The 25620-nt window shown below is 46.8% G+C and overlaps 1 protein-coding gene across 21 annotated transcripts in view; it reads right to left on the bottom strand.

Annotated features, from left to right (window-relative positions):
* The window catches only part of AFDN (afadin, adherens junction formation factor), an 866421-nt gene that overhangs the window by 160037 nt on the left and 680764 nt on the right, over positions 1–25620 (bottom strand). For all 21 annotated transcript variants that reach the window (XM_063917625.1, XM_063917611.1, XM_063917620.1 and 18 more), the window contains one exon: positions 5388–5468. In XM_063917625.1, the coding sequence (XP_063773695.1) occupies positions 5388–5468 (81 nt within the window). The remainder of the gene's footprint in view (positions 1–5387; positions 5469–25620) is intronic.

Raw genomic sequence — 25620 nt, 5'->3', positions numbered from 1 at the left:
AGTAATGGTGAAAAATCAGAAAGGTGCTTTGTCCTGTCGTCCACCCTAGGTCCGACACCCTTCTAGCAGAGCCAATAGCCAACAGAAAGACTACCTTAAGACTCAAGAGATTCAAATGGAGGCTCCTGCAGGGCATTTAAGATGACAGACAGATCCCATGGAGCCACAGGAGGGACATAGGGAGGCTGTATTCTTAGAACACCTGAGTGAAAGTGTGAACGTCAGGAAGAGACACAATTATTCTCTGAAACCATAACGACAAAGCAGATATATGGACCTTGAGGGAGGCCAGACAAAGGCCCAAGTTCAGGCCTTAGTGTAGAAAAGCCAAAAGTCTGGAAGTTTTGAAAGTATACGCATCATAATTCTTAGTGGCACACCATATGAAGTAAGAATTCCAGACCCTGTAATAAATCCGAGCTGAAGCTGGTTTACGGGCTTTCAACATAGTTTGAATGACCGCCTCAGAGAATCCTTTGCTCTCAGGAGTGATGCTTCAAGAGCCACGCCGTCAAAGCCAGTCTGGCCAGGTGCAGGTAGACACAAGGCCCCTGAACGAGGTGGTCCGGGCGTTGAGGATGTAGAAGAGAACGCTCTATCGAGAGACCCTGCAGGTCTCAGGACCAATGCCGTCTGGGCCACGCTGAAACGATTAGAAGTAGTATGCCTCCTTCTTGCTTGAACTTCCGTATTACCCTGGGCAGGAGTGGCACTGGAGGGAACACGTATGGCAGCCGAAAGTTCCATGGAATTGCCAGTGCATCCACGAACGCTGCTTAAGGATCCCTTGTCCTTGCTCCGAAGACCGGAACCTTGTGATTGTGTCGAGATGCCATCAGGTTCATAAACATCTTGTAGATCCCACTTGTCCACTAGAAGTTGAAAGACTTCTGGATGAAGACTCCACTCTCCAGCGTGCACGTCCTGATGACTAAGGAAGTCCGCTTCCCAGTTGAGGACTCCCGGAATGAACACTGCCGATATAGCTGGCAGATGGCGTTCCGCTAATTGGAGGATTTTTGACAATTCCATCATTGCCTTGCAGCTTCGAGTGCCGCCTTGATGATTTATGTATGCCACCATGGTGGTGCTGTCTGATTATACTTGAACAGGCCTGTTCTGTACCAGAGGTAGGGCCACTGTCAACATTCCAGAATGTTTATCGGGAGGAGAGATTCCTCCCTGGTCCACAGACCCTGGAAAGAGTGTTGCTCCAACACCACAACCCAACCTCACAGACTGGCGTCCGTTTTCAGGAGGACCCAGTTGGAGATCTAGAAGGGACAGCCCTGCTCAACTGTTGGTCCTGTAGCCACCAGCTCAGTGACAGATGAACTTACGGAGTCAAAGAGATCATTTGAGACCTGATCCGATGAGGCAAGCCATCCCACTTGGAAAGTATTAACCTCTGCAGAGGGCGGGAAATGAAATTGAGCGTACTCTACCATGTCGAAAGCCGACACCATGAGGCTTAGTACTTGCATCGCCGACTGTACTGACACTCTCTGGCGAGAGAGGAAGTATCTGATCCAGTCCTGTAGTTTCAGGACCTTCTCTAGAGATAAGAACAATAGTTGGTTGTGTGTAGCCAACAATGCCCCCAAGTGCACCATGCTCTGAGCAGGGACCAGCGACGACTTCTTCCAGTTAATGAGCCACCCGTGGACATGTAGGAATTGGACGTCCGTTCCAGATGACTGAGGAGGACCTGGGGAGTTCGCCAGGATCAGCAAGTCGTCCAGATACGGCATGATCCTGACACCCTGACGGTGGAGAAGAGCCGTCATGACTGCCATGAACTTGGTGAAGATCTGAAGAGCCGTGGTCAGTCCGAAAGGCAAGGCCTGGAATTAGTAATGTAGGTTGCCAATAGCAAAATGTAGATTTTGCTGATGCAACATGGCAATAGGAATGTGCAGGTAAACATCCTGTATGTCCAGGGATACCATGTAGTCCTTGGAATGCAGAGATTCCATATGGAATTTGGATACCCAGACAAATTTGGTTAAAAATTTGAGGTTTAGTATAGGCCGGGAGGACCCATTTGGTTTCAGGACTAGAAACAGGGTCGAATAGTAGCCCCTGCCTCTTTGAGACAGAGGTACCGGCACAATCACTCCAGTATCTAGGAGAGATTGTACAAAGTAAAGTCTGTGCTTTCAGCGGATCCGAAGGGATAACTGTCGAGCAGAACTGGTGAAAGCGACGTCTTTTGAAGGAGATCGCGTACCCGTGAGAGATAACTTCCCGCACCCAGGCATCTGAAGTGGTCTTTAACCAGGCCTGCGCGAACTGCAGAAGTCGGCCTCCTACCCTGGGATCCCCCAGGGGGAGGCCCGCCCTGTCATGCCGCAGGCTTGTCTTGTTTGGAAGCAAGCTGACGGGCGGACCAAGATTGCTTAGACTTGGGCTTGGTGGTTTTGGAGGTACGAGCCTGTCTCAGGTAAGACTGACCCTTTGCTTTTCCTGGAGGTCGAAAGGAATGAAAAGTGGTCCTCTTAACCTTCGGAGCAGAAGGATTATTACTTGGGAAAAATGCAGTCTTAGCTGTTGCCAAATCAGTCACGATCTTGTTCGGATCCTCTCCAAATAGTATGTCTCCCTTAAAAGGGAGAACCCCCAAGGTCTATTTGGAGTCCAGGTCCAATATCCAAGACCTTAACCACAAAATCCGGTGAGGCAGAATAGACGTAGTAGACGCCTTTGCCGCCATTACGCCTGCATCAGAGGCCGACTCCTGAATATGAGAGTCTACCGGCGGTGGAGTTTCCCACTTGTTACTCAACTCCGCAGGGATAGGGTAACAAGCTAGCAACTTTTTGGACAGGGAAAATTTATTTCCTGGAGATGACCAGGATTCCTGACGTATGTGAATTAAAAGATAAGAATGAGGTAAAGCTACTTTAGCAACCTTCTGAAGTTTAAACTTATCAGGTTTCTTAGACGTAGCGGGAGGCTCAATATCATCCTCAATCTGGAGAATCAGCTTGATAGCCTCAACTAGGTCAGAAACATCAATTTGAGCTGTAGATTACTCATCAGGACAATATGTGGCTGCAATGGCACAGGAGGTCCCACAGGGGGCATAAGCCGCGTTACAAGTGTCGACAGCATATTTGAAAAAGCAGCCCACGGTGAGTCTTGATTTGCCACAGGTGCTGCAAACTGACTGGAAGGTGCAGGGCACACAGTACCTGAACCCTCAGCTAAAACCTTTTTCTCAGACAAATCCGTAGCACCAGCTCTGCATGATGCAGGTGCGTCTGCGGATTTCCCGCCCTGAGTAGCAGACATTATTGGGAATGTAGCCTTAGAGCGCAGCAGTACAATATAGCCAGACAAACACAATACCTGCAAAAAAAACCTGTGTTATGTGATAGCAAATGCAAAGCACAAAACAGAGGATTTAAGCGGTGTGAGGTGACAAACACACACAGTGAAAAATACTAAACTGTATACCCTGTGGAACACTATATTTGAAATGAGACCCTGACGCACTTAGTCCCCCGGTATACAGAATATAGTGATAGCAATACGTGTGATACACAGAATAGAATCCTCTCAGCAGCTATAGGCACACACAGTCACAGGTACAATGCAGAAATTATTACATATAAACAATAAGACTGCAATGGACTGGTAAATCTACATATAGATATCTATGTATACAGATATAACAATGCACAGTAAACACTGGATGTATATCACAGAATACTTGTACTAAATATTCATATAGCAGTACACTTGTTCTTAACTAACACTGTCTAAAATGACATGTCGAATACTTAAGTGTCTGTAAATACACAGCACTGACAAGACAGGCGGTCTTACAGAGGAGACAGTGCCCAACAGTCCCGGAGATGTAATGGTATCAAAATCTCTTCAGGGAGTGAGGGAGAGAGAGATGCAGCTCCAGGGCGGGAACACCAGCAGAAGATGGCGCCCGGAGCTTGGGGAGGGGCTACAGGTCAGCGCCTTATCCCCTTTGCTGGATTTCACCTCTGGGTACTATGGAGCCTATATTAAATGGATTTTAGTAAATCCGACCTGTGCTCCCTGCTCTGGTGGCTATAGCGGGGTCCCTGCACAGCCACAGTGTCCACGCCATCAGCGTGGTCCGTCTCCTGGGACCGCGACCGGATCGCTATTTACCAGCAAGTCCTACCTGGGAAGCCCTCTTACCTTCTCCCTGACGTGCAGCCACGCGATCCAGGAGAACAGCAGCGGTGGCGTGCCTAGAAACTGGTGCGTCCCTGCTGCAAGTACCCGGGAACCAAGCCGTGGGAGTATGCAGCGCTGCTGAAGGAGGTGATGGAGAAACAGCACAGCATGTCAGAATGACATAAAAGTGCTGCGGCCCTTGCCTAGTGCAGCCCCCCCTTTTAGTGACCTGCACTGCAGGCACCAACTTACAAACTAAGCTCCAGTGCCTGGAGGCGGGGCTGCAGAGGAGATGGTGCAGTGCATCCTGGGAACAGTCAAAGCTTTAGCCTGTTGGTGCCTCGGATTAGATCCAACTCTACACCCCGATGTTATTCCCTGTGGAATACCAGTGTACTCCGCTGCAGAAACAATTTTATAATTAAATATCTGGGTAAATATCAATAACTGTCAGAAACTTATCTAAACTCCCACATGGAGTCATGAGTAGAGTGGGAAGTCAGGAGCTTTGCAATTGTCATAAGTAGATCTACTCTATAACTGCTGGACTGAACCATGTTCAGAGTTGCTCCTTCCTGGCTGAATTTCCATTTCTGCTCAGCAAGACGCCTTACCTCAGCACGTATCACACCCAAGAAGAGGGATTCTAAGACACATCTTACAAAAGACCTAAGTCACAATGGCGAATCCGGGGAGCCCAGAGAAGGAAGGCAAATTTATTTTTTATATATCTACAGGATCTCTATACAGTATCTATTAATCTATTCAGTGCTGACCTACTTCTGTCAGCACTTAACGGAAACTGAGGAGAGGTTGGAAGGGAAGAGATTATACAGTATACCGCTAACAGTTAGCTCTGTAAGTGCTGCCGTCTCTATTCCTCCCTAACCCCATGGTCACGACACTTGGTTAGGGACACTTCCCCCAGATGAAGAAAAGAGACTAAATGCAAAGCGCTACTTGTGATTGGTCAGTATTACACCAGTCCGACAGGTGTTTCAAAAAGGTTCAATAGTGCTTTCCTCTGAGGTAAACAGTCTGCAGATTAAAATAATCATGATTTCCCTACAATTACAGTGAGACAAGAACCCAATGTTCACACTAAGTGTAAGCACCAGGTTCCAAAGGCTAAAGATACACAGGCATACTAAAGTACATGTGAAATTACTGCATTGCTCAAGGTCTATAGATCGACAGATTTTAAGTAATGTTTGGACTTCACTAACCTTTGCTGCAACAATACTCAAGCCCATGCCGTTCTGTTTCTTCAATGTCACAGTGATTATTTCAGGGTCTTTTCTTAAGGGCTAACAAAACAGTAAATCAAGACTATGACCAATATATTATCAACAGGAAAGAAAAGAAAAGAAAAGAAAGAAAAATAAAAATAACAATTTCATGGAATGTATTAGTATTTGTAGTGATCACATATTTGTTCTTGATTTGTTTTCCTATATACAGTACAAGACACTTCATTTTCTTATAAAGCTAAATTACGCCTTGGCGGATGCATTGTGGCACAGCGCAAGATGTAAGCTCAGTGGTGGAAAATGTAGGAATGTAAACAGAGTATCCTATTCACCTTTTAACCCTACGCGTTTCATCCTTTACCAGGACTTCCTCAGGGGTATTTTCTACAGAGTTGGTGAAGGCAAGTGCTTATAATTTCCACCAACCAGAGGAACTGCAGTTTGGGCAGAGTAAATGTCGCCAGATACAGATTAAACAATTTTGGCCAAAGAGAATTTGTATATGAGATGTATAATCCCAATAAAATGAAGGATATTAAATCCCATAAAAGAGTCACTGGTCAAACACGTCAGAGGATCAGGAGGCACATAAAGGTGTGTATATCCTTAATGATCTTATCTCTCCAGTGTCTTGCACTGCAGACACTGGAGAGATTGGATCATTAAGGATATACAGACACTGGAGAGATAGGATCATTAAGGATATACACACCTTTATGTGCCTCCTGATCCTCTGCCACATCTTTCCCAGGTAAACAAGGACCACACACCTGATTATCCATAAAATGTAAAAGAAAATGTGATTTATTGGTTATCTTTCCTAGACCACTCCTGGTCGGTATTAACCACTGCATATCAGGAATACCTCTTATTCACTTCACCTGTTATTCGGAATTTCACAATAAGAAACATTTGGCCTAGGTGTGCTGTCAAAAGAATTCTTATACTTTAGGGCGCCATAATTCAAAAAAAAGTTTGGGAAACACTGGCTAAACTTAAATGTTTGCATACAATGCCTTCTCACTGCCTTTTTTCATTAACAACAAATGCTTGGCTTACACAGAAAACCCAGCAAATAGAACCAATGTCTGAACAACCTGAACTGTCAAGAAGATATCAAGATGGAGGAAATACTTTTCTGCCACCACTGGGAAAGGCATCTCCATGTCAGCTGCAATGCTCTGACAACAATAAATAAATTAAAAAAAGAAAAATAAATTATAAAGGCAGTCTGCGGCAACTAGCAAAATACAAGTGCTCATCCAGAAATCCTACTTCAAAGTAACCGTCCATTCACTTTCCCTATTTACTTTATTTGGGGTACTCACAACACTCACATACACTTGTGTGGTACCCCATTGGGGCTACCACAAACTTTGGTGAGACTTTTGTGCCCCTTCCCCTGCTGAATGCGGCCCTGGCTGGACACTAGTAAACATACAGCAGAAAAAGGGTTATCTGTGCCCTGAGTGCTGCACCTGGCACTAGGAAACGGACCAGTCAGCAAGAGACGTATGAATTCCACGGAGAGAGCCGGCTTGTGGTGTGGCAGTTGACTGCTGGTGGTGACATTTGGGAGTTGGGTGGCAGCCATCTTAGGGAGTTGTACTGACAGGAGGAGCTGTGAAACAAGGCCGGTGCTGCTGCTGTGATTCCTAACAAGGGAGGCAGGACAGAGATGTGGCTCCCTGGAGTAAGTTAGAACAAGAGGGGTGGCACTAGAGGCGGGGATTTGAGCTACATGTCGGCCCCAACCCACCCTCTCTACTCTAAAGGAACCTGAGCGACAACAGCAGCATCTGAGAGAGTGACAGCCAGTGGGAGCGGAGACATTGCTTTTCTATAGCTGTAGACAGAGGGGTGATTGGTCAGCTCACAGTGGCTAAGCAGAGGTCGTTAACACTACGACACTACCTACAGTATGCATGGCAAGCTTTCTCGGGAATAGAAAGAGAGGGAAAGTGTGCATAACATTGCCGCTTACATTACATTTGATCGTGTTTACAGCAAGCAAAGTTAAGTTATCTTACGTCCTAGAGGATGCTGGGGTTCCATTTAGTACCATGGGTTCTAGACAGGTCCCTTGGGAGCCATGGGCACTTTAAGAGTTTAATAGTGTGGGCCGGCTCCTCCCTCTATGCCCCTCCTACCGGACTCAGTTTAGAAAATGTGTCCGGAGGAGCCGGTCACAGCTAGGGGAGCTCTTAGGAGTTTTTCTAGTTTTATTAGTTTAGTTTAGTTAGGTACAGGCAGGCTGCTGGCAACAGCCTACCTCCTTCGTGGGACTTAGTGGGGATGGGGAGAGTAGGTACCAACTCTAAAAGTTAATGGTTCTCTATCTCCGCTGACAGGACACTGAGCTCCTGAGGGTGCTGACCGCAAGCCCACGAGGCGACCGCTCACTCTCGCAGCACGTCCGTTACCTCCTAACAGAGAAAAAAAGAAAGAAGAGTGGTGAGCACAGCGCTGGCGGCCCAGGGAGCGGGTCGCCGGCGGGAATGGTGGCACAAGAGTGGGAGTGCAGCTCTGACAGTCTGCGCTTCGGAAGGCTCAGCAGAACACTGTGTACAGCGCTGTGAGGGGCGTCCTGGGCCAGCGCAGTCACCCTACACTGGTCAACACTGCTAACAGGGGATAATCCCGCTGTTAGCTAAAAAAATACCCCAGGCCAGTATAATACAATAAGTGCGCAAAGATGCGCCATTATAGGGGGAGGGACATCTCCTCAGAGTGGATCCAGCACTCACCAGCGCCATTTTCTCCCTGGAGTTCATCAACAGAGACGCTGTCAGGGAGCGCTGCCCTCCACATAAGTAACACTGTGTTATAGATATGGGGGGGAAGGGTAGCGGGGGGAAGACAGTGTTATTCGATACTAGCTACCCAGTTAAGGTTCAGCTAGTCAGAAGTTTTTTTTAAATCATAATAAAAGCCTATAAGGGCGTGGTGTGGCTGGCGCCTTGTACTCTGCGACTCTCTGAAGGTATTCTGGGGTGGTTTTAATTGTACTGACATTTTCCTGTGTATGTGGGTAACCCACTGTACCATATTTGGGGGACTTTGTCCTGTAATGCAGAATGAATATCTTCTCCTGGGGAGTCTATACCATGCTCAAAACTGTACAAATTTTCAGCCTTTGGTGGCAGATCCCCCTGGGGTGGCCACTTATATTTCTTCAAATATGTCCCATGCTGGGAAGAAGCCACAGTTTTGAGATGTCTGGGGAATCAAATCCCGCAGCTGTGCCTCACCCCAACTACGTACCCTGAAAAGCGTACACCACTTGCCATATAATGCAACCGACATATGAGGGGTGCAACATATAGTTTGAGGCTAATAGGGATGAGGAATATTATTATATATATATATTTTAAATGCCTTCCCACTATTTAGAGTGTTAAACTTCTTATTTGGGAAAACCTGAGAACACCCAGGGATATAATCCACATCCCTAACTAGTGTCTAAATAAGGCATGTCCAAACTGCGGCCCTCCAGCTGTTGTGAAACTACATATCCCAGCATGCCCTGAAAACAGTTTTCCCGTCAGAGAATGCTAACGCTGTGTCAGGGCATGCTGGGATGTGTAGTTTCACAACAGCTGGAGGGCCGCAGTTTGGACATGCCTGGTCTAAATTGTCAAAGAAGGTTGTGTTACATGTCCCTGGTACAACCTCCATAAAGGATTAAACTGATCGCAGATTGAGACTACTCTCTAATACTGTGCACTGCTACAGGTGTGGCTCAGAGACCCTAGCTTGCGTAGATCTCTGGGGCTATAGTTACGTGGTCAGGCTCCTCACTTGATGATTTAGATTCTATGTATAGGAGTGACATTTGCTTGTTTCTATGTCACTTACAGGATTCTACAGGCTTCACGGCTGGAGGCCATGAAGGAGAATGGCCTGCTTAACGCAGGGGCCACTACTCTGGCAGTTTAGACAAGCAGGGGACGGTGGCTACACCAATGGACTGCAGATACAGAATCCAAGAAAGGTATGGTGGTTCCGCCCTTCACAGGTGAGGCCCTGTTGGGACGCACTGGATATGTGAATGTCCATGCCAACTGCGGGTCGACATATCTTCCTTCCGCAGCTGCACAGACCAGGAATTTTTATCCTACACCTACACTGCAATCCCTTCGAACCGCAAGGTTTAAACATGAGTCCAAGGGTTCCTCCACTTCCTTTAGAGGACGTTGGGGATAATCCAGAAAACCTGCACCGCCAGGTTCCCAGGGACAGATTTCAGATTCTGCCTTCTCAAACCCTTCGGTTTGTCGGTGGACCTCACTGCCTGGGGATCAAGCAGGTGGGAGGGAGACTAAAGAGATTTCAGCTAAACATCTGGGTGATATCCTGCCTAGAGCCCTGGAAACAGGTTGCCCAGGGGTGCAGACTGGAGTTTCTAGTACTACCACTTCACAGATTATTACTAGCTTCTCGGACAAGAAGTACACTACTGCTGGTAGCTATTCAAACATTTGCCAAACAAATGTCATTGTTCCAGTTCCACCTCACCTACAACACAAGGGTTATTAATGAAACCTGTTTGTGGTAACAAAACCTGACGGTTTGGTAAAGCCAATATTAGACCTGAAAACATTGAACCCTACTTGAGGGAATTCAAAATCAAGATGGAGTCTGAGAGCGGTGATCTCATGTCTGGTGGAGGGGGAATTCCTAGTATCCCTCGATATCAAGGATGCGTGCCTTCACATTCTGATCTTGCCGCCTCACCAGGTTTATGTAAGATTTGAGCTGCTGGACTGTCACTATCAGTTTCAGCAACTGCCATTTGGCCTCTCCACAGCACCGAGGGTATTCCCCTAGGTCATGGCAGAGATGATGCTACTCCTCCGCAGACAGGGAGTGAAAATAATTCCATATCTGGACGATCTGCTGCTAAAAGCATCTTCCAGGGAGAGGATGTTACAGAGTATTGCTCTAACAACTCGCCTACTCCAGGATCTTGGGTGGATCCTGAACCTTCCAAAGTCACATTTGGAGCAGACAGAAAGCGTTGGTGATCCATTCAATGGTCCGGGATGTCCTGAAGCCAGCCCGGGTATCGGTTTGTCAGTGCATTCGCCTTCTAGGGAAGATGGTAGCCTCCTACGAGGCTTTCCAGTACAGAAGATTCCACGCACTGTTCTTCTAACTGGCTCTCCTGGACTAATGGTCGTGATCACATCATCACATGCACCAGCGGATATGCCTGTCGCCGAAAGCCAGAAATTCAATCCTCTGGTGGCTGCAAACTTCTCACCTACTCAAGGGCCACAGGTTCAGGATTCAGAATTGGATTCTTCTAACCACGGATGCAAGTCTCAGAGGTTGGGGAGCAGTCACCCAAGGGGAAGACTTCCAAGGAAAGTGGTCAAGTCAGGAAGCTCTCCTTCCGGTAAACATTCTGGAACTAAGGGCCATATACAACGACCTTCTACAAGCGGCACATCTTCTGAAAGATCATGCCATTCAAGTTCAGTCGGGCAACATCAGGGCGGTGCCCTACATAAACAGGCAAGGCGGAACGAAAAGCAGAGCTGCAATGTCAGAGGTAACGAGAATCCTCCTCTGGGCAGAAAAACACGCGCTGGCGCTGTCAGCAATCTTCACTCCGGGAGTGGACAACTGGGAAGAAGACTTCCTCAGCAGACGCGATCTCCATCCAGGAGATTGGGGCCTCTATCCGGAGGTATTCGCAGAGGTAACTAGTCGATGGGGTGTACCTCAGATAGACATGATGGCCTCTCGCCTCAACAAGAAGCTTCGGAGGTACTGTTCCAGGTCAAGAGACCAATAGGCAGTGGCGGTGGATGCCCTGGTAACTCCATGGGTGTCGCAGTCAGTGTATGTGTTCCCTCCACTTCCACTCATCCCAAGGATTCTCAAACTAATAAACAGAACAAGCGTTCAGGCGATCCTCTTTACTCCGGACTGGCCAAGAAGGGCTTGGTACAAAAATCTTCTGGGATTACTCTTGGAGGATCCAAGGCCTCTTCCTCTTCGCGAGGACCTTCAACAGGGGCCGTTCGCTTATCAAGATTTACCGCGGCTACGTTTGACGGCATGGAGGTTGAACGCCGGATCTTAGCTCGGAAAGGCATTCCGAAAAAGGTCATTCCTACAGGCTAGGAAGGGAGTAACATCAAAACATTACCATCGGATTTGGTAAAAAGTATGTGTCTTGGTATGAATCCAAGAAATGTCCTACGGTGGACGTTTTCTCCTCTTTCTGCAAGCAGGTGTGGATGTGGACCTACGCTTGGGCACCATAAAAGTCCAGATTTCGGCCTTGTCCATTATCTTCCAGAAACAATTGGCTGCCCTCCCTGTGGTTAAGACATTCTTGAAAGGAGTTTTGCACATCCAACCACCCTTTATGCCTCCTATGGCACCTTGGAATCTTAATGTGGTGTTGCAGTCCCTGAAATCGGATTGGTTCAAACCTTTGCAGGAGGTGAACGTAAAGTTTCTTACTTGGAAGGCTGTCACAAGGGGCATAGTCGCACAAGAGCCCTTACTTGATTTTCCATGAGGATAGAGCTGAGCTCAGAACACGTCAGTGATTTCCTCCAAAGGTTGTGTCGGCTTTTCATATCAACCGACCTATTGTGGTGCCAGTAGCTACTGACACCTTGATTACTCAAAGTCCTTGGATGTTGTGAGGGCTTTGAAAATATATGGGAAGAGAACTTCTCGTCACAGAAAGTCGCTCTGTTTGCCCTTTATGATCCCAATAAGGTTGGGTGTCCTGCTTCTAAGCAGACAATTTCTCGCTGGATCAGGTTTTCTATCGAGCATGCTTATACTACGGCAGGCTTGCCGTGTCCAAAATCTGTTAAGGCCCACTCTACTCGTAAAATGGGAACTTCCTGGGCGGCTGCTCGGGGTGTCTCGGCTTTACAGCTTTGCCGAGCAGCTACTTGGTCAGGGTCGAATACCTTTGCTAAGTTCTACAAGTTCGATACTTTGGCCTCTGAGGACCTAAAGTTTGGTTAATCTGTTCTGCAGGTTCCTCAAAACTCTCCCTCCTGTACTGGGAGCTTTGGTACATCCCCATGGTACTAAATGGAACACCAGCATCCCCTAGGACGTAAGAGAAAATAGAATTTTAATTACATACATGTAAATCCTTTTCTCGTAGTCCGTAGAGGATGCTGGGCGGCCGCCCAGTGCTTCGTTTTCCTGCACTGTTGCTTGGTTAAGTGTTGGTTCAGCTGTTGCTGTTCCTATTTCATGCTGGTTAGCAGGGTTTCTTCTAGTTCCTGCTGGTTAGTTGCATGCTGGTTAACATGGTTTCTTCATGTTTCATGCTGGTTAGCATGATTTCTTCATGTTGCATGCTGGTCAGCATGGTTTTACAATTCGGTGTGAGCTGGTGTGATTCTCACCACTATCTGTGTATTCCTTCTCTCGAAGTATGTCCGTCTCCTCGGGCACAGTCTGGTAGGAAGGGCATAGAGGGAGGAGCCAGCCCACACTATTAAACGCTTAAAGTGGCTATGGCTCCCAAGGGACCCGTCTATACCCCATGGTACTAAATGGAACCCCAGCATCCTCTACGGACTACGAGAAAAGGATTTACCGGTAGGTAATTAAAATCCTATTTTAGAGACAGTAAGCTGCTTAAGTGCCATCAGAATTGCCCCTTCAATCAATGATTACTTTTCAGAGCATTAGCTTTGCATTTTAGTGATAGGGTTGTGATGTATTTTACACTGTGTAGTGCAGTTTGTTTCTCATGTATGAAAGAGTATGTATTTGAAACATATTTTCAGCATAATATAAGTACTGTTTATGTCTTAATTACTTCAAAGTTCTATCAGCAAGAAAAAGTAAAGCATAAGGGTTCCAGTCCAATAAAATTCTAACCAACAGACTGTGCCTTTAATGTCTGAGCAGATTGTATTCTGAATTGTACTGTAATACTGCCGTGTACTTTATTTCCATGAGGAGTATGATCCCTTAGCCTATAGTAAGGTAAACGAGTCAGAACAGAGACCTCCAAAAACTTAAAGTGATACTTATCCCAAAGTATCACACTTGGTCATACCCCACGTATCTGCTGCAGAGAGATAACAAAAAAAATAAGAATTTACTCACCGGTAATTCTATTTCTCGTAGTCCGTAGTGGATGCTGGGTACTCCGTAAGAACCATGGGGAATAGACGGGCTCCGCAGGAGACTGGGCACTCTAAAAGAAAGATTAGGTACTATCTGGTGTGCACTGGCTCCTCCCTCTATGCCCCTCCTCCAGACCTCAGTTAGGGAAACTGTGCCCGGAAGAGCTGACACTACAAGGAAAGGATTTGGAATCCAGGGTAAGACTCATACCAGCCACACCAATCACACCGCACAACTTGTGATAACTATACCCAGTTAACAGTATGAACAACAAATGAGCCTCATTAACAGATGGCTCATAACAAAACCCTTTAGTTAAGCAATAACTATATACACGTATTGCAGAGAGTCCGCACTTGGGACGGGCTCCCAGCATCCACTACGGACTACGAGAAATAGAATTACCGGTGAGTAAATTCTTATTTTCTCTGACGTCCTAGTGGATGCTGGGTACTCCGTAAGGACCATGGGGATTATACCAAAGCTCCCAAACGGGCGGGAGAGTGCGGATGACTCTGCAGCACCGCATGAGCAAACTCAAGGTAACTCAGCCAGGGTATCAAACTTGTAGAATTTTGCAAACGTGTTTGACCCCGACCAGGTAGCAGCTCGGCAAAGTTGTAATGCCGAGACCCCTTGGGCAGCCGCCCAAGAAGAGCCCCCTTCCTCGTGGAATGGGCTTTTACTGATTTAGGATGCGGCAGTCCAGCCGCAGAATGTGCAAGTTGAATCGTGCTACAGATCCAGCGAGCAATAGTCTGCTTAGAAGCAGGAGCACCCAGCTTGTTGGGTGCATGCAGGATAACAGCGAGTCAGTATTTCTGACTCTAGCCGTCCTGGAAACATAGATTTTCAGGGCCCGGACTACATCCAGCAACTTGGAGGCCTCCAAGTCCCGAGTAGCCGCAGGCACCACAATAGGTTGGTTCAAATGAAACGCTGATACCACCTTAGGGAGAAATTGGGGACGAATCCTCAATTCTGCCCTGTCCCTATGGAAGATCAGATAGGGCTTTCACATGACAAAGCCGCCAATTCTGACACACGCCTAGCCGAAGCCAAGGCCTAATATATATGACCACTTTCCACGTGAGATATTTCAACTCCACGTTCTGAAGTGGCTCAAAACAATGTGATTTTAGGAAAACCAACACTACGTTGAGATCCCAAGGTGCCACTGGAGGAACAAAAGGGGGCTGAATATGCAGCACTCCCTTAACAACGTCTGAACTTCAGGCAGCATCTTTCCAAGCCTTTAACAGCGTAGGAATCACTTCATCTGGAACGCCCTTTTCCGTTAGGATCCGGCGTTCAACCGCCAAGCCTTCAAACGCAGCCGCGGTAAGTCTTGGAACAGACAGGGCCCCTGCAGTAACAGGTCCTGTCTGAGAGACAGAGGCCATGGGTCCTCCGAGATCATTTCTTGTAGTTCTGGGTACCAAGTTCTTCTTGGCCAATCCGGAACTACGAGTATAGTTCTTACTCCTCTCTTACTTACTTTCCTCAGTACCTTGGGTATGAGAGGAAGAGGAGGGAACACATAAACCGACTGGTACACCCACGGTGTCACTAGTGCGTCCACAGCTATCGCCTGAGGGTCTCTTGACCTGGCGCAATACTTTTTTAGCTTTTTGTTGAGGCGGGACGCCATCATGTCCACCCGTGGCCGTTCCCAATGGTTCACAATCTGCGTGAAGACTTCTGAATGAAGTCCCCACTCTCCCGGGTGGAGGTCGTGCCTGCTGAGGAAGTCTGCTTCCTAGTTTTCCACACCCGGAATGAACACTGCTGACAGTGTTAGCACGTGATACTCCGCCCATCGGAGAATCCTTGTGGCTTCTGCCAACGCCATCCTGCTTCTTGTGCCGCCTTGTCGGTTTACATGGGCGACAGCCGTGATGTTGTCTGACTGAATCAGCACCGGCTGGTTTTGAAGCAGGGGTTCTGCTTGCCTTAGGGCATTGTAAATGGCCCTTAGGTCCAGAATATTTATGTGTAGGGAAGTCTCCTGACTCGACCATTGTCCTCGGAAATTTCTTCCCTGAGTGACTGCTCCCCAACCTCGGAGGCTTGCATCCGTGGTCACCAGGACCCAGTCCTGAATGCCGAATCTGCGGCCCTCGAGAAGATGAGCACTCTGCAGCCACCACAGCAGAGACACCCTGGCCCTCGGGGACAGGGTGATCAGCCGATGCATCTGAAGATGCGATCCTCACTTGTCTAACAGGTCCCACTGAAAGTTCCTTGCATGGAACCTGCCGAAGAGAATTGCTTCGTAAGAAGCTACCATCTTTTCCAGGACTCGCGTGCAATGATGCACCGACACCTGTTTTGGTTTTAGGAGGTCTCTGACCAGAGATGACAACTCCTTGGCCTTCTCCTCCGGGAGAAACACCTTCTTCTGTTCTGTGTCCAGAAACATGCCCAATATTAGCAGACGCGTCGTAGGAACCAGCTGCGACTTTGGGATATTCAGAATCCAGGCGTGCTGTTGTAGCACTTCCTGAGAAAGTGCTACTCCGATCAACGACTGCTCCTTGGACCTCGCCTTTATAAGGAACAAGAATTGATAATATAATATACTATCAGAGAGCGCATATAACTGTGTAAATAACAAATTTATTTATATACAATAAAATAAACACATGCACAAAAAATATATAAATATATCAATTGATTAAAAAATCCCCCATGCTGCAGCGATAAGGTTTGGAAAAAACACTTGTGTATCCAGATTTAAAAGTTCAAGATGTGAAATACGGTCCTGAGAGAAAAAAAGTCCTGTGCAAAAGAACAGAGCTGATATCTATCGTTAGTGTCCAGCTGTGAGCATATGTGTGTGCTCAGAATAGACTCCAATGAGTCACTGGCTTTTGACTCCCGGTAATTGCTGCCAGCAGGCAGCCAAATTGTTTGAAGTGTTATGACTTTAAAGTCCGTATTTTGTGGATTTATAGGACCATACTCGCTGTGCTAATAGGGCCACTTTGCAGTGTTGTCCACTATACTCACGACCAAAAGCGTGCCTGTTGATAGTCCGTGGACGGCCCCCGTTTTGCAGTGTCAGTCACAGCCGAGTAGTAACACTTCTCCTTAATGCAGGATGCACCTGGGATTCTCTCAATGGTCTGTTTCCAAACAACCAAGATGATATTGGTAGGTATAAATCGCTGACAGGATAAGAGGACATCAGAATATAACCCCAGTCCTTACGCGTTTCTCCGCAATTATCCGTGTGCGGTTTCGTCAGAGGATAAAAAGGGGGCTATCTTCCTTGTTATTTAAATGCCAGGGGACCAATCACGTTGCAAATTGCCTCATTGTCACACCTGAATAATCATACAGTCTCACATGTGTTTAATGAATTACAACCATATAGTGACCAATATAACATTGCAGTATAAAGTAATTTTGCTATACAGCAATATAAATGTAAGTATGGTAATGAATAATAAGAATTTACTTACCGATAATTCTATTTCTCGGAGTCCGTAGTGGATGCTGGGGTTCCTGAAAGGACCATGGGGAATAGCGGCTCCGCAGGAGACAGGGCACAAAAAGTAAAGCTTTAGGATCAGGTGGTGTGCACTGGCTCCTCCCCCTATGACCCTCCTCCAAGCCTCAGTTAGGTACTGTGCCCGGACGAGCGTACACAATAAGGAAGGATTTATGAATCCCGGGTAAGACTCATACCAGCCACACCAATCACACTGTACAACCTGTGATCTGAACCCAGTTAACAGTATGATAACAGCGGAGCCTCTGAAAAGATGGCTCACAACAATAATAACCCGATTTTTGTAACTATGTACAAGTAATGCAGATAATCCGCACTTGGGATGGGCGCCCAGCATCCACTACGGACTCCGAGAAATAGAATTATCGGTAAGTAAATTCTTATTTTCTCTATCGTCCTAGTGGATGCTGGGGTTCCTGAAAGGACCATGGGGATTATACCAAAGCTCCCAAACGGGCGGGAGAGTGCGGATGACTCTGCAGCACCGAATGAGAGAACTCCAGGTCCTCCTTAGCCAGGGTATCAAATTTGTAGGATTTTACAAACGTGTTTGCCCCTGACTAAATAGCCGCTCGGCAAAGTTGTAAAGCCGAGACCCCTCGGGCAGCCGCCCAAGATGAGCCCACCTTCCTTGTGGAATGGGCATTTACATATTTTGGCTGTGGCAGGCCTGCCACAGAATGTGCACGCTGAATTGTATTACACATCCAACTAGCAAAAGTCTGCTTAAAAGCAAGAGCACCCAGTTTGTTGGGTGCATACAGGATAACAGCAAGTCAGTTTTCCCGACTCCAGCCGTCCTGGAACCTATATTTTCAGGGCCCTGACCACATCTAGCAACTTGGAGTCCTCCAAGTCCCTAGTAGGCGCAAGACACCACAATAAGCTGGTTCAGGTGAAACACTGACACCACCTTAGGGAGAGAACTGGGGACGAGTCCGCAGCTCTGCCCTGTCCGAATGGACAAACATATGGGCTTTTTTGAGAAAAAAACCACCAATTTGACACTCGCCTGGTCCAGGCCAGGTCCAAGAGCATGTTCACTTTTCATGTGAGATGCTTCAAATCCACAGATTTGACTGGTTTTAAACCAATGTGTTTTGAGGAATCCCAGAACTACGTTGAGATCCCACAGTGCCACTGGAGGCACAAAAGGGGGTTGTATATGCAATACTCCCTTGACAAACTTCTGGACTTCAGGAACTGAAGCCACTTCTTTCTGGAAGAAAAATCGACAGGGCCGAAATTTGAACCTTAATGGACCCCAATTTGAGGCCCATAGACACTCCTGTTTGCAAGAAATGCAGGAATCGACCGAGTTGAAATTTCTTCGTGGGGCCTTCCTGGCCTCACACCACGCAACATATTTTCGCCACATGTGGTGATAATGTTCTGCGGTCACCTCCTTTCTGGCTTTGACCAGGGTAGGAATGACCTCTTCCTGAATGCCTTTTCCCTTAGGATCCGGCGTTCCACCGCCATGCCGTCAAACGCAGCTGCGGTAAGTCTTGGAACAGACATGGTACTTGCTGAAACAAGTCCCTTCTTAGCGGCAGAGGCCATAAGTCCTCTGTGAGCATCTCTTGAAGTTCCGGGTACCAAGTCCTTCTTGGCCAATCCGGAGCCATGAGTATAGTTCTTACTCCTCTACGTCTTATAATTCTCAGTACCTTAGGTATGAAAAGCAGAGGATGGAACACATACACCGACTGGTACACCCACGGTGTTACCAGAACGTCCACAGCTATTGCCTGAGGGTCTCTTAACCTGGCGCAATACCTGTCCCGTTTTTTGTTCAGACGGGACGCCATCATGTCCACCTTTGGTAATTCCCAACGGTTTACAATTATGTGGAAAACTTCCCCATGAAGTTCCCACTCTGCCGGGTGGAGGTCGTGCCTACTGAGGAAGTCTGCTTCCCAGTTTCCATTCCCGGAATGAAACACTGCTGACAGTGCTATCACATGATTTTCCGCCCAGCGAAAAGTCCTTGCAGTTTTTGCCACTGCCCTCCTGCTTCTTGTGCCGCCCTGTCTATTTACGTGGGCGACTGCCGTGATGTTTTATCCCACTGGATCAATACCGGCTGACCTTGAAGCAGAGGTCTTGCTAAGCTTAGAGCATTATAAATTTACCCTTAGCTATATTTATGTGGAGAAAAATCTCCAGACTTGATCACACTCCCTGGAAATTTTTTCCTTGTGTGACTGCTCCCCAGCCTCTCGGGCTGGCCTCCGTGGTCACCAACATCCAAAACTGAATGCCGAATCTGCGGCCCTCTAGAAGATGAGCACTCTGTAACCACCACAGGAGAGACACCCTTGTCCTTGGATATAGGGTTATCCGCTGATGCATCTGAAGATGCGATCCGGACCATTTGTCCAGCAGATCCCACTGAAAAGTTCTTGCATGAAATCTGCCGACTGGAATTGCTTCGAAGGAAGTCACCATTTTTTTACCATGGCCCTTGTGCAATGATGCACTGATTTTAGGAGGTTCCTGACTAGCTCGGATAACTCCCTGGCTTTCTCTTCCGGGAGAAACACCTTTTTCTGGACTGTGTCCAGAATCATCCCTAAGCACAGGAGACTTGTTGTCGGGATCAGCTGCGATTTTGGAATCTTTAGAATCCACCCCTGCTGTTGTAACAGTATCCGAGATAGTGCTACTCCGACCTCCAACTGTTCCCTGGACTTTGCCCTTATCAGGAGATCGTCCAAGTAAGGGATAATTAAGACGCCTTTTCTTCGAAGAAGAACCATCATTTCGGCCATTACCTTGGTAAAGACCCGGGGTGCCGTAGACAATCCAAACGGCAGCGTCTGAAACTGATAGTGACAGTTCTGTACCACGAACCTGAGGTACCCTTAGTGATAAGGGCAAATTTGGGACATGGAGGTAAGCATCCCTGATGTCTCGGGACACCAGATAGTCCCCTTCTTCCCGGTTCGTTATCACTGCTCTGAGTGACTCCATCTTGATTTGAACCTTTGTAAGTGTTCAAATTTTTTTAGATTTAGAATAGGTCTCACCTAGCTTTCTGGCTTCAGTACCACAATATAGTGTGGAATAATACCCCTTTTCTTGTTGTAGGAGGGGTAATTTAATTATCACCTGCTGGGAATACAGCTCGTGAATTTTTTTTTTTTTTTTCCATACTGCCTCCTTGTCGGAGGGAGACCTTGGTAAAGCAGCCTTCAGGAGCCTGCGCAGGGGAAACGTCTCGACATTCCAAACTGTACCCCTGGGATACTACTTGTAGGATCCAGGGGTCCTGTACGGTCTCAGCGTCATGCTGAGAGCTTGTCAGAAGGGTTGGAACGCTTCTGTTCCTGGGAATGGGCTGCCTGCTGCAGTCTTCTTCCCTTTCCTCTATCCCTGGGCAGATATGACTCTTATAGGGACGAAAGGACTGAAGCTGAAAAGACGGTGTCTTTTTCTGCAGAGATGTGACTTAGGGTAAAAAACGGTGGATTTTCCAGCAGTTGCCGTGGCCACCAGGTCCGATGGACCGACCCCAAATAACTCCTCTTCCTTTATACGGCAATACACCTTTGTGCCGTTTGGAATCTGCATCACCTGACCACTGTCGTGTCCATAAACATCTTCTGGCAGATATGGACATCGCACTTACTCTTGATGCCAGAGTGCAAATATCCTTCTGTGCATCTCGCATATATAGAAATACATCCTTTAATGCTCTATAGTCAATAAAATACTGTCCCTGTCAAGGGTATCAATATTTTTAGTCAGGGAATCCGACCAAGCCACCCCAGCTCTGCACATCCAGGCTGAGGCGATCGCTGGTCGCAGTATAACACCAGTATGTGTGTATATACTTTTTATGATATTTTTCCAGCCTCCTGTCAGCTGGCTCCTTGAGGACGGCCCTATCTATAGACGGTACCGCCACTTGTTCTGATAAGCGTGTGAGCGCCTTATCCACCCTAAGGGGTGTTTCCCAACGCGCCCTAACTTCTGGCGGGAAAGGGTATACCGCCCATATTTTCTATCGGGGGGAACCCACGCATCATCACACACTTCATTTAATTTATCTGATTCAGGAAAAACTACGGTAGTTTTTTCACATCCCACATAATACCCTCTTTTGTGGTACTTGTAGTATCAGAAATATGTAACACCTCCTTCATTGCCCTTAACGTGTGGCCCTAATAAGGAATACGTTTGTTTATTCACCGTCGACACTGGATTCAGTGTCCCTGTCTGTGTCTGTGTCGACCGACTAAAGTAAACGGGCGTTTTAAAAACCCCTGACGGTGTTTTTGAGACGTCTGGACCGGTACTAATTGTTTGTCGGCCGTCTCATGTCGTCAACCGACCTTGGCGCGTGTTGACATTATCACGTAATTCCCTAAATAAGCCATCCATTCCGGTGTCGACTCCCTAGAGAGTGACATCACCATTACAGGCAATTGCTCCGCCTCCTCACCAACATCGTCCTCATACATGTCGACACACACGTACCGACACACAGCACACACACAGGGAATGCTCTGATAGAGGACAGGACCTACTAGCCCTTTGGAGAGACAGAGGGAGAGTTTGCCAGCACACACCAAAAACGCTATAATTATATAGGGACAACCTTATATAAGTGTTTTCCCTTATAGCATCTTTTTTATATATTTCTAACGCCAAATTAGTGCCCCCCCTCTCTGTTTTAACCCTGTTTCTGTAGTGCAGTGCAGGGGAGAGCCTGGGAGCCTTCCCTCCAGCCTTTCTGTGAGGGAAAATGGCGCTGTGTGCTGAGGAGATAGGCCCCGCCCCTTTTTCGGCGGCCTCGTCTCCCGCTCTTAACGGATTCTGGCAGGGGTTAAATATCTCCATATAGCCCCCGGAGGCTATATGTGAGGTATTTTTAGCCAAAAAAGGTTTTCATTTGCCTCCCAGGGCGCCCCCCTCCCAGCGCCCTGCACCCTCAGTGACTGCCGTGTGAAGTGTGCTGAGAGGAAAATGGCGCACAGCTGCAGTGCTGTGCGCTACCTTAAGAAGACTGAGGAGTCTTCTGCCGCCGATTCTGGACCTCTTCTCGTTTCAGCATCTGCAAGGGGGCCGGCGGCGAGGCTCCGGTGACCATCCAGGCTGTACCTGTGATCGTCCCTCTGGAGCTAATGTCCAGTAGCCAAGAAGCCAATCCATCCTGCACGCAGGTGAGTTCACTTCTTCTCCCCTAAGTCCCTCGTTGCAGTGATCCTGTTGCCAGCAGGACTCACTGTAAAATAAAAAACCTAAGCTAAACTTTTCTAAGCAGCTCTTTAGGAGAGCCACCTAGATTGCACCCTTCTCGGCCGGGCACAAAAATCTAACTGAGGCTTGGAGGAGGGTCATAGGGGGAGGAGCCAGTGCACACCACCTGATCCTAAAGCTTTACTTTTTGTGCCCTGTCTCCTGCGGAGCCGCTATTCCCCATGGTCCTTTCAGGAACCCCAGCATCCACTAGGACGATAGAGAAAATAAATTACCTAAAAAATACCTAATTGACAGAAGACAGAGGTGATGGCATGCAATCACTAAATGTATACAGAAATAACAAGTCTACCAGAAACTATATCCTTTATAAAGCCTCTACTATAGGCTAGTGGTCTAATGCACGCACTAGCACACACAGGGTCCCAGGTTCAAATCCTGAACAGATCACAACCTCAGATAATAATTTTTATTTTTATATACATTATTATTTCTTTGAATATAATAATCTACAATTCCTATATATATATATTACAACTAATAAAGATATATTTCAAGTGCATTATATCTAGAGAACAATGATGAAGAGAACCAAGTAAACCAAAAGCAGTGGTGATGACCCCCATTTATCTCCACACCTCTTGGTCCTATTAAATTACTTATAGTTTACTCAATAGCAGCATCTAATAGTCATTTTATTTTATTTTAACCATTATCATTAATGTCATTATTAAATTTAAACCCCTTTATGGAGCTCATTAGACATATAGATATTTTGTGAAGGATTAAAGGGAAGGAAACAAGGAAAGATGGGTACAGAGAGGAAAGGCATATGGTATATAAAGATGGCAACCAATTTATAAATAAACTCCTGGACTTTATCTGATGTTGTTGATCTCCATATTTTCATTTAAGCCGTCAGGAACCAAAGTTCCTAGATTAAAGATCCAGAATGCTTCTCTTGTACACAGCCTATTGAACCTGTCGCCTCCTCTAGGAGTAGGGGCCACAGATTCTATACCCTGTACTCTCAAAGAGTCAACATTTCCATCATGATGTTGAGTTACATGTCTCGACACACTGTGATAATTGTTCTTCTTTAAGACATTTCGTCTGTGTTCGAGAAACCTAATGTTGAGACTCCTAACCGTCCTCCCCACATATTGTTTTCCACATATACAACTAATCAAATAAATAACATAAGTCTGTTGGCAATTGATAAAGGTCTCAATTCCAAAGTCCAATTCGAATGCTGTTGATTTAAAGGAGACACTTCTATGAATTATGAATTTACAGGTGATACAGTTAGTCTTACCACATCTAAAGCAACCTATACTTTGATTCAACCAGGTTTTTTTAACCAATGTTTGTGCATTGGCTTGAAAAAAACTAGGAGATAAGTGATTCTTCAAATTCTTAGCCTTTTGAAATACTACTCTGGCTGAATCTCCCAAACAGGGGTTGAGTATTTTGTCCAATTTCAAAAGTCCAAAATTCTTCTTTATAATTTTCTTAACATCCTCTGCATATGTGTTGTATTTAGTTATAAAAGGCATAATCAAATTATTGTCATATCTTTCATTTAGTATCCCTGATTTGGTAGTCGTAGAGAGGAGAGAACTCCTCTCCCTCATGGCCACCCTTTCCAAGGAATCATCTAGAAGTTTCTTAGGGTAACCTTGGTCAAGAAATGCACACGTGAGAGCATTTGATTGTTCTCAAAATGACTCTTCATCGGTGCAGTTCCGTTTCATCCTAAGATATTGTCCCGAGGGTATGTTCTCTTATACGACCATAATTATATATTTTTAGGAGTTTTAAGACGCGCTGGAATTATTTGTCTTTCTGCCTTTATAAGGAGATCGTCCAAGTACGGGATAATTATAACTCCCTTCTTTCGAAGGAGTATCATCATTTTGGCCATTACCTTGGAATACACCCTCGGTGCCGTGGACAGACCAAACGGCAACGTCTGGAATTGGTAATGTCAGTTCTGTACCACAACCTTGAGGTACTCCTGGTGAGGTTGGTAAATGGGGACATGTAGGTAAGCATCCATGATGTCCAGTGATACCATGTAATCCCCCTCTTCCAGGCTTGCAATAACCGCCCTGAGCGATTCCATTTTGAACTTGAACTTCCTTATATAAGTGTTCAAGGATTTCAAATTTAGAATGGGTCTCACCGAACCGTCAGGTTTCGGTACCACAAACATTGTGGAATAGTAACCCCGTCCCTGTTGAAGGAGGGGAACTTTTATTTTCACCTGCTGGAGGTACAGCTTGTGAATTGCCGCCAGTACTACCTCCCAGTCCTGGGGAGTAGCTGGCAAGGCTGATTTGAGGTAACGGCGAGGGGGAGACGCCTCGAATTCCAGCTTGTATCCCTGAGATACCACTTGTAGAACCCAGAGATCCACCTGTGAGCGAACCCACTGGTCGCTGAAGTTCCGGAGACGCGCCCCCACCGCACCTGGCTACGTCTGTGGAGCCCCAGCGTCATGCGGTGGACTTAGTAGAAGCAGGGGAGGATTTTTGTTCCTGGGAACTGGCTGTCTGGTGCAGCTTTTTCCCTCACCCCCTGCCTCTGGGCAGAAAGGTAGCACCTTTGATCCGCTTGCCTTTCTGAGGCCGAAAGGACTGTATCTGATAGTATGGTGCTTTCTTAGGTTGTGAGGGAGCCCGAGGTAAAAATGTCGATTTCCCAGCTGTTGCTGTGGATACGAGGTCCGAGAGACCATCCCCAAACAAGTCCTCACCCTTATAATGCAAAACCTCCATGTACCTTTTAGAATCAGCATCACCTGTCCACTGCCGGGTCCATAATACCCTCCTGGCAGAAATGGACATTGCATTAATTCTAGATGCCAGCCGGCAAATATCACTCTGTGCATCCCTCATATATAAGACGACGTCTTTAATATGCTCTATGGTTAGCAAAATAGTATCCCTGTCGAGGGTATCAATATTATCTGACAGGGTCTCAGACCACGCTGCAGCAGCACTACACATCCATGCTGAAGCAATTGCAGGTCTCAGTATAGTACCTGAGTGTGTATATACAGACTTCAGGATAGCCTCCTGCTTTCTATCAGCAGGCTCCTTCAAGGCGGCCGTATCCTGAGACGGCAGTGCCACCTTTTTTGACAAGCGTGTGAGCGCCTTATCCACCCTAGGAGATATCTCACAACGTGACCTATCCTCTGGAGGGAAAGGGTACGCCATCAGTAACTTTTTAGAAATTACCAGTTTCTTATCGGGGGCACCCCACGCTTCTTCACACACTTCATGCAACTCATCTGATGAAGGGAAAAAACACTGGCTGCTTTTTCTCCCCAAACATAATACCCTTTTTAGT

This window comes from Pseudophryne corroboree, chromosome 4, assembly GCF_028390025.1.
Source record: "Pseudophryne corroboree isolate aPseCor3 chromosome 4, aPseCor3.hap2, whole genome shotgun sequence".
In the NCBI taxonomy this organism is placed as follows: Eukaryota; Metazoa; Chordata; class Amphibia; order Anura; family Myobatrachidae; genus Pseudophryne; species Pseudophryne corroboree.
The sequence above is the reverse complement of the archived record's forward strand: the minus strand, read 5'-3'. Positions and strand labels throughout refer to the sequence as shown.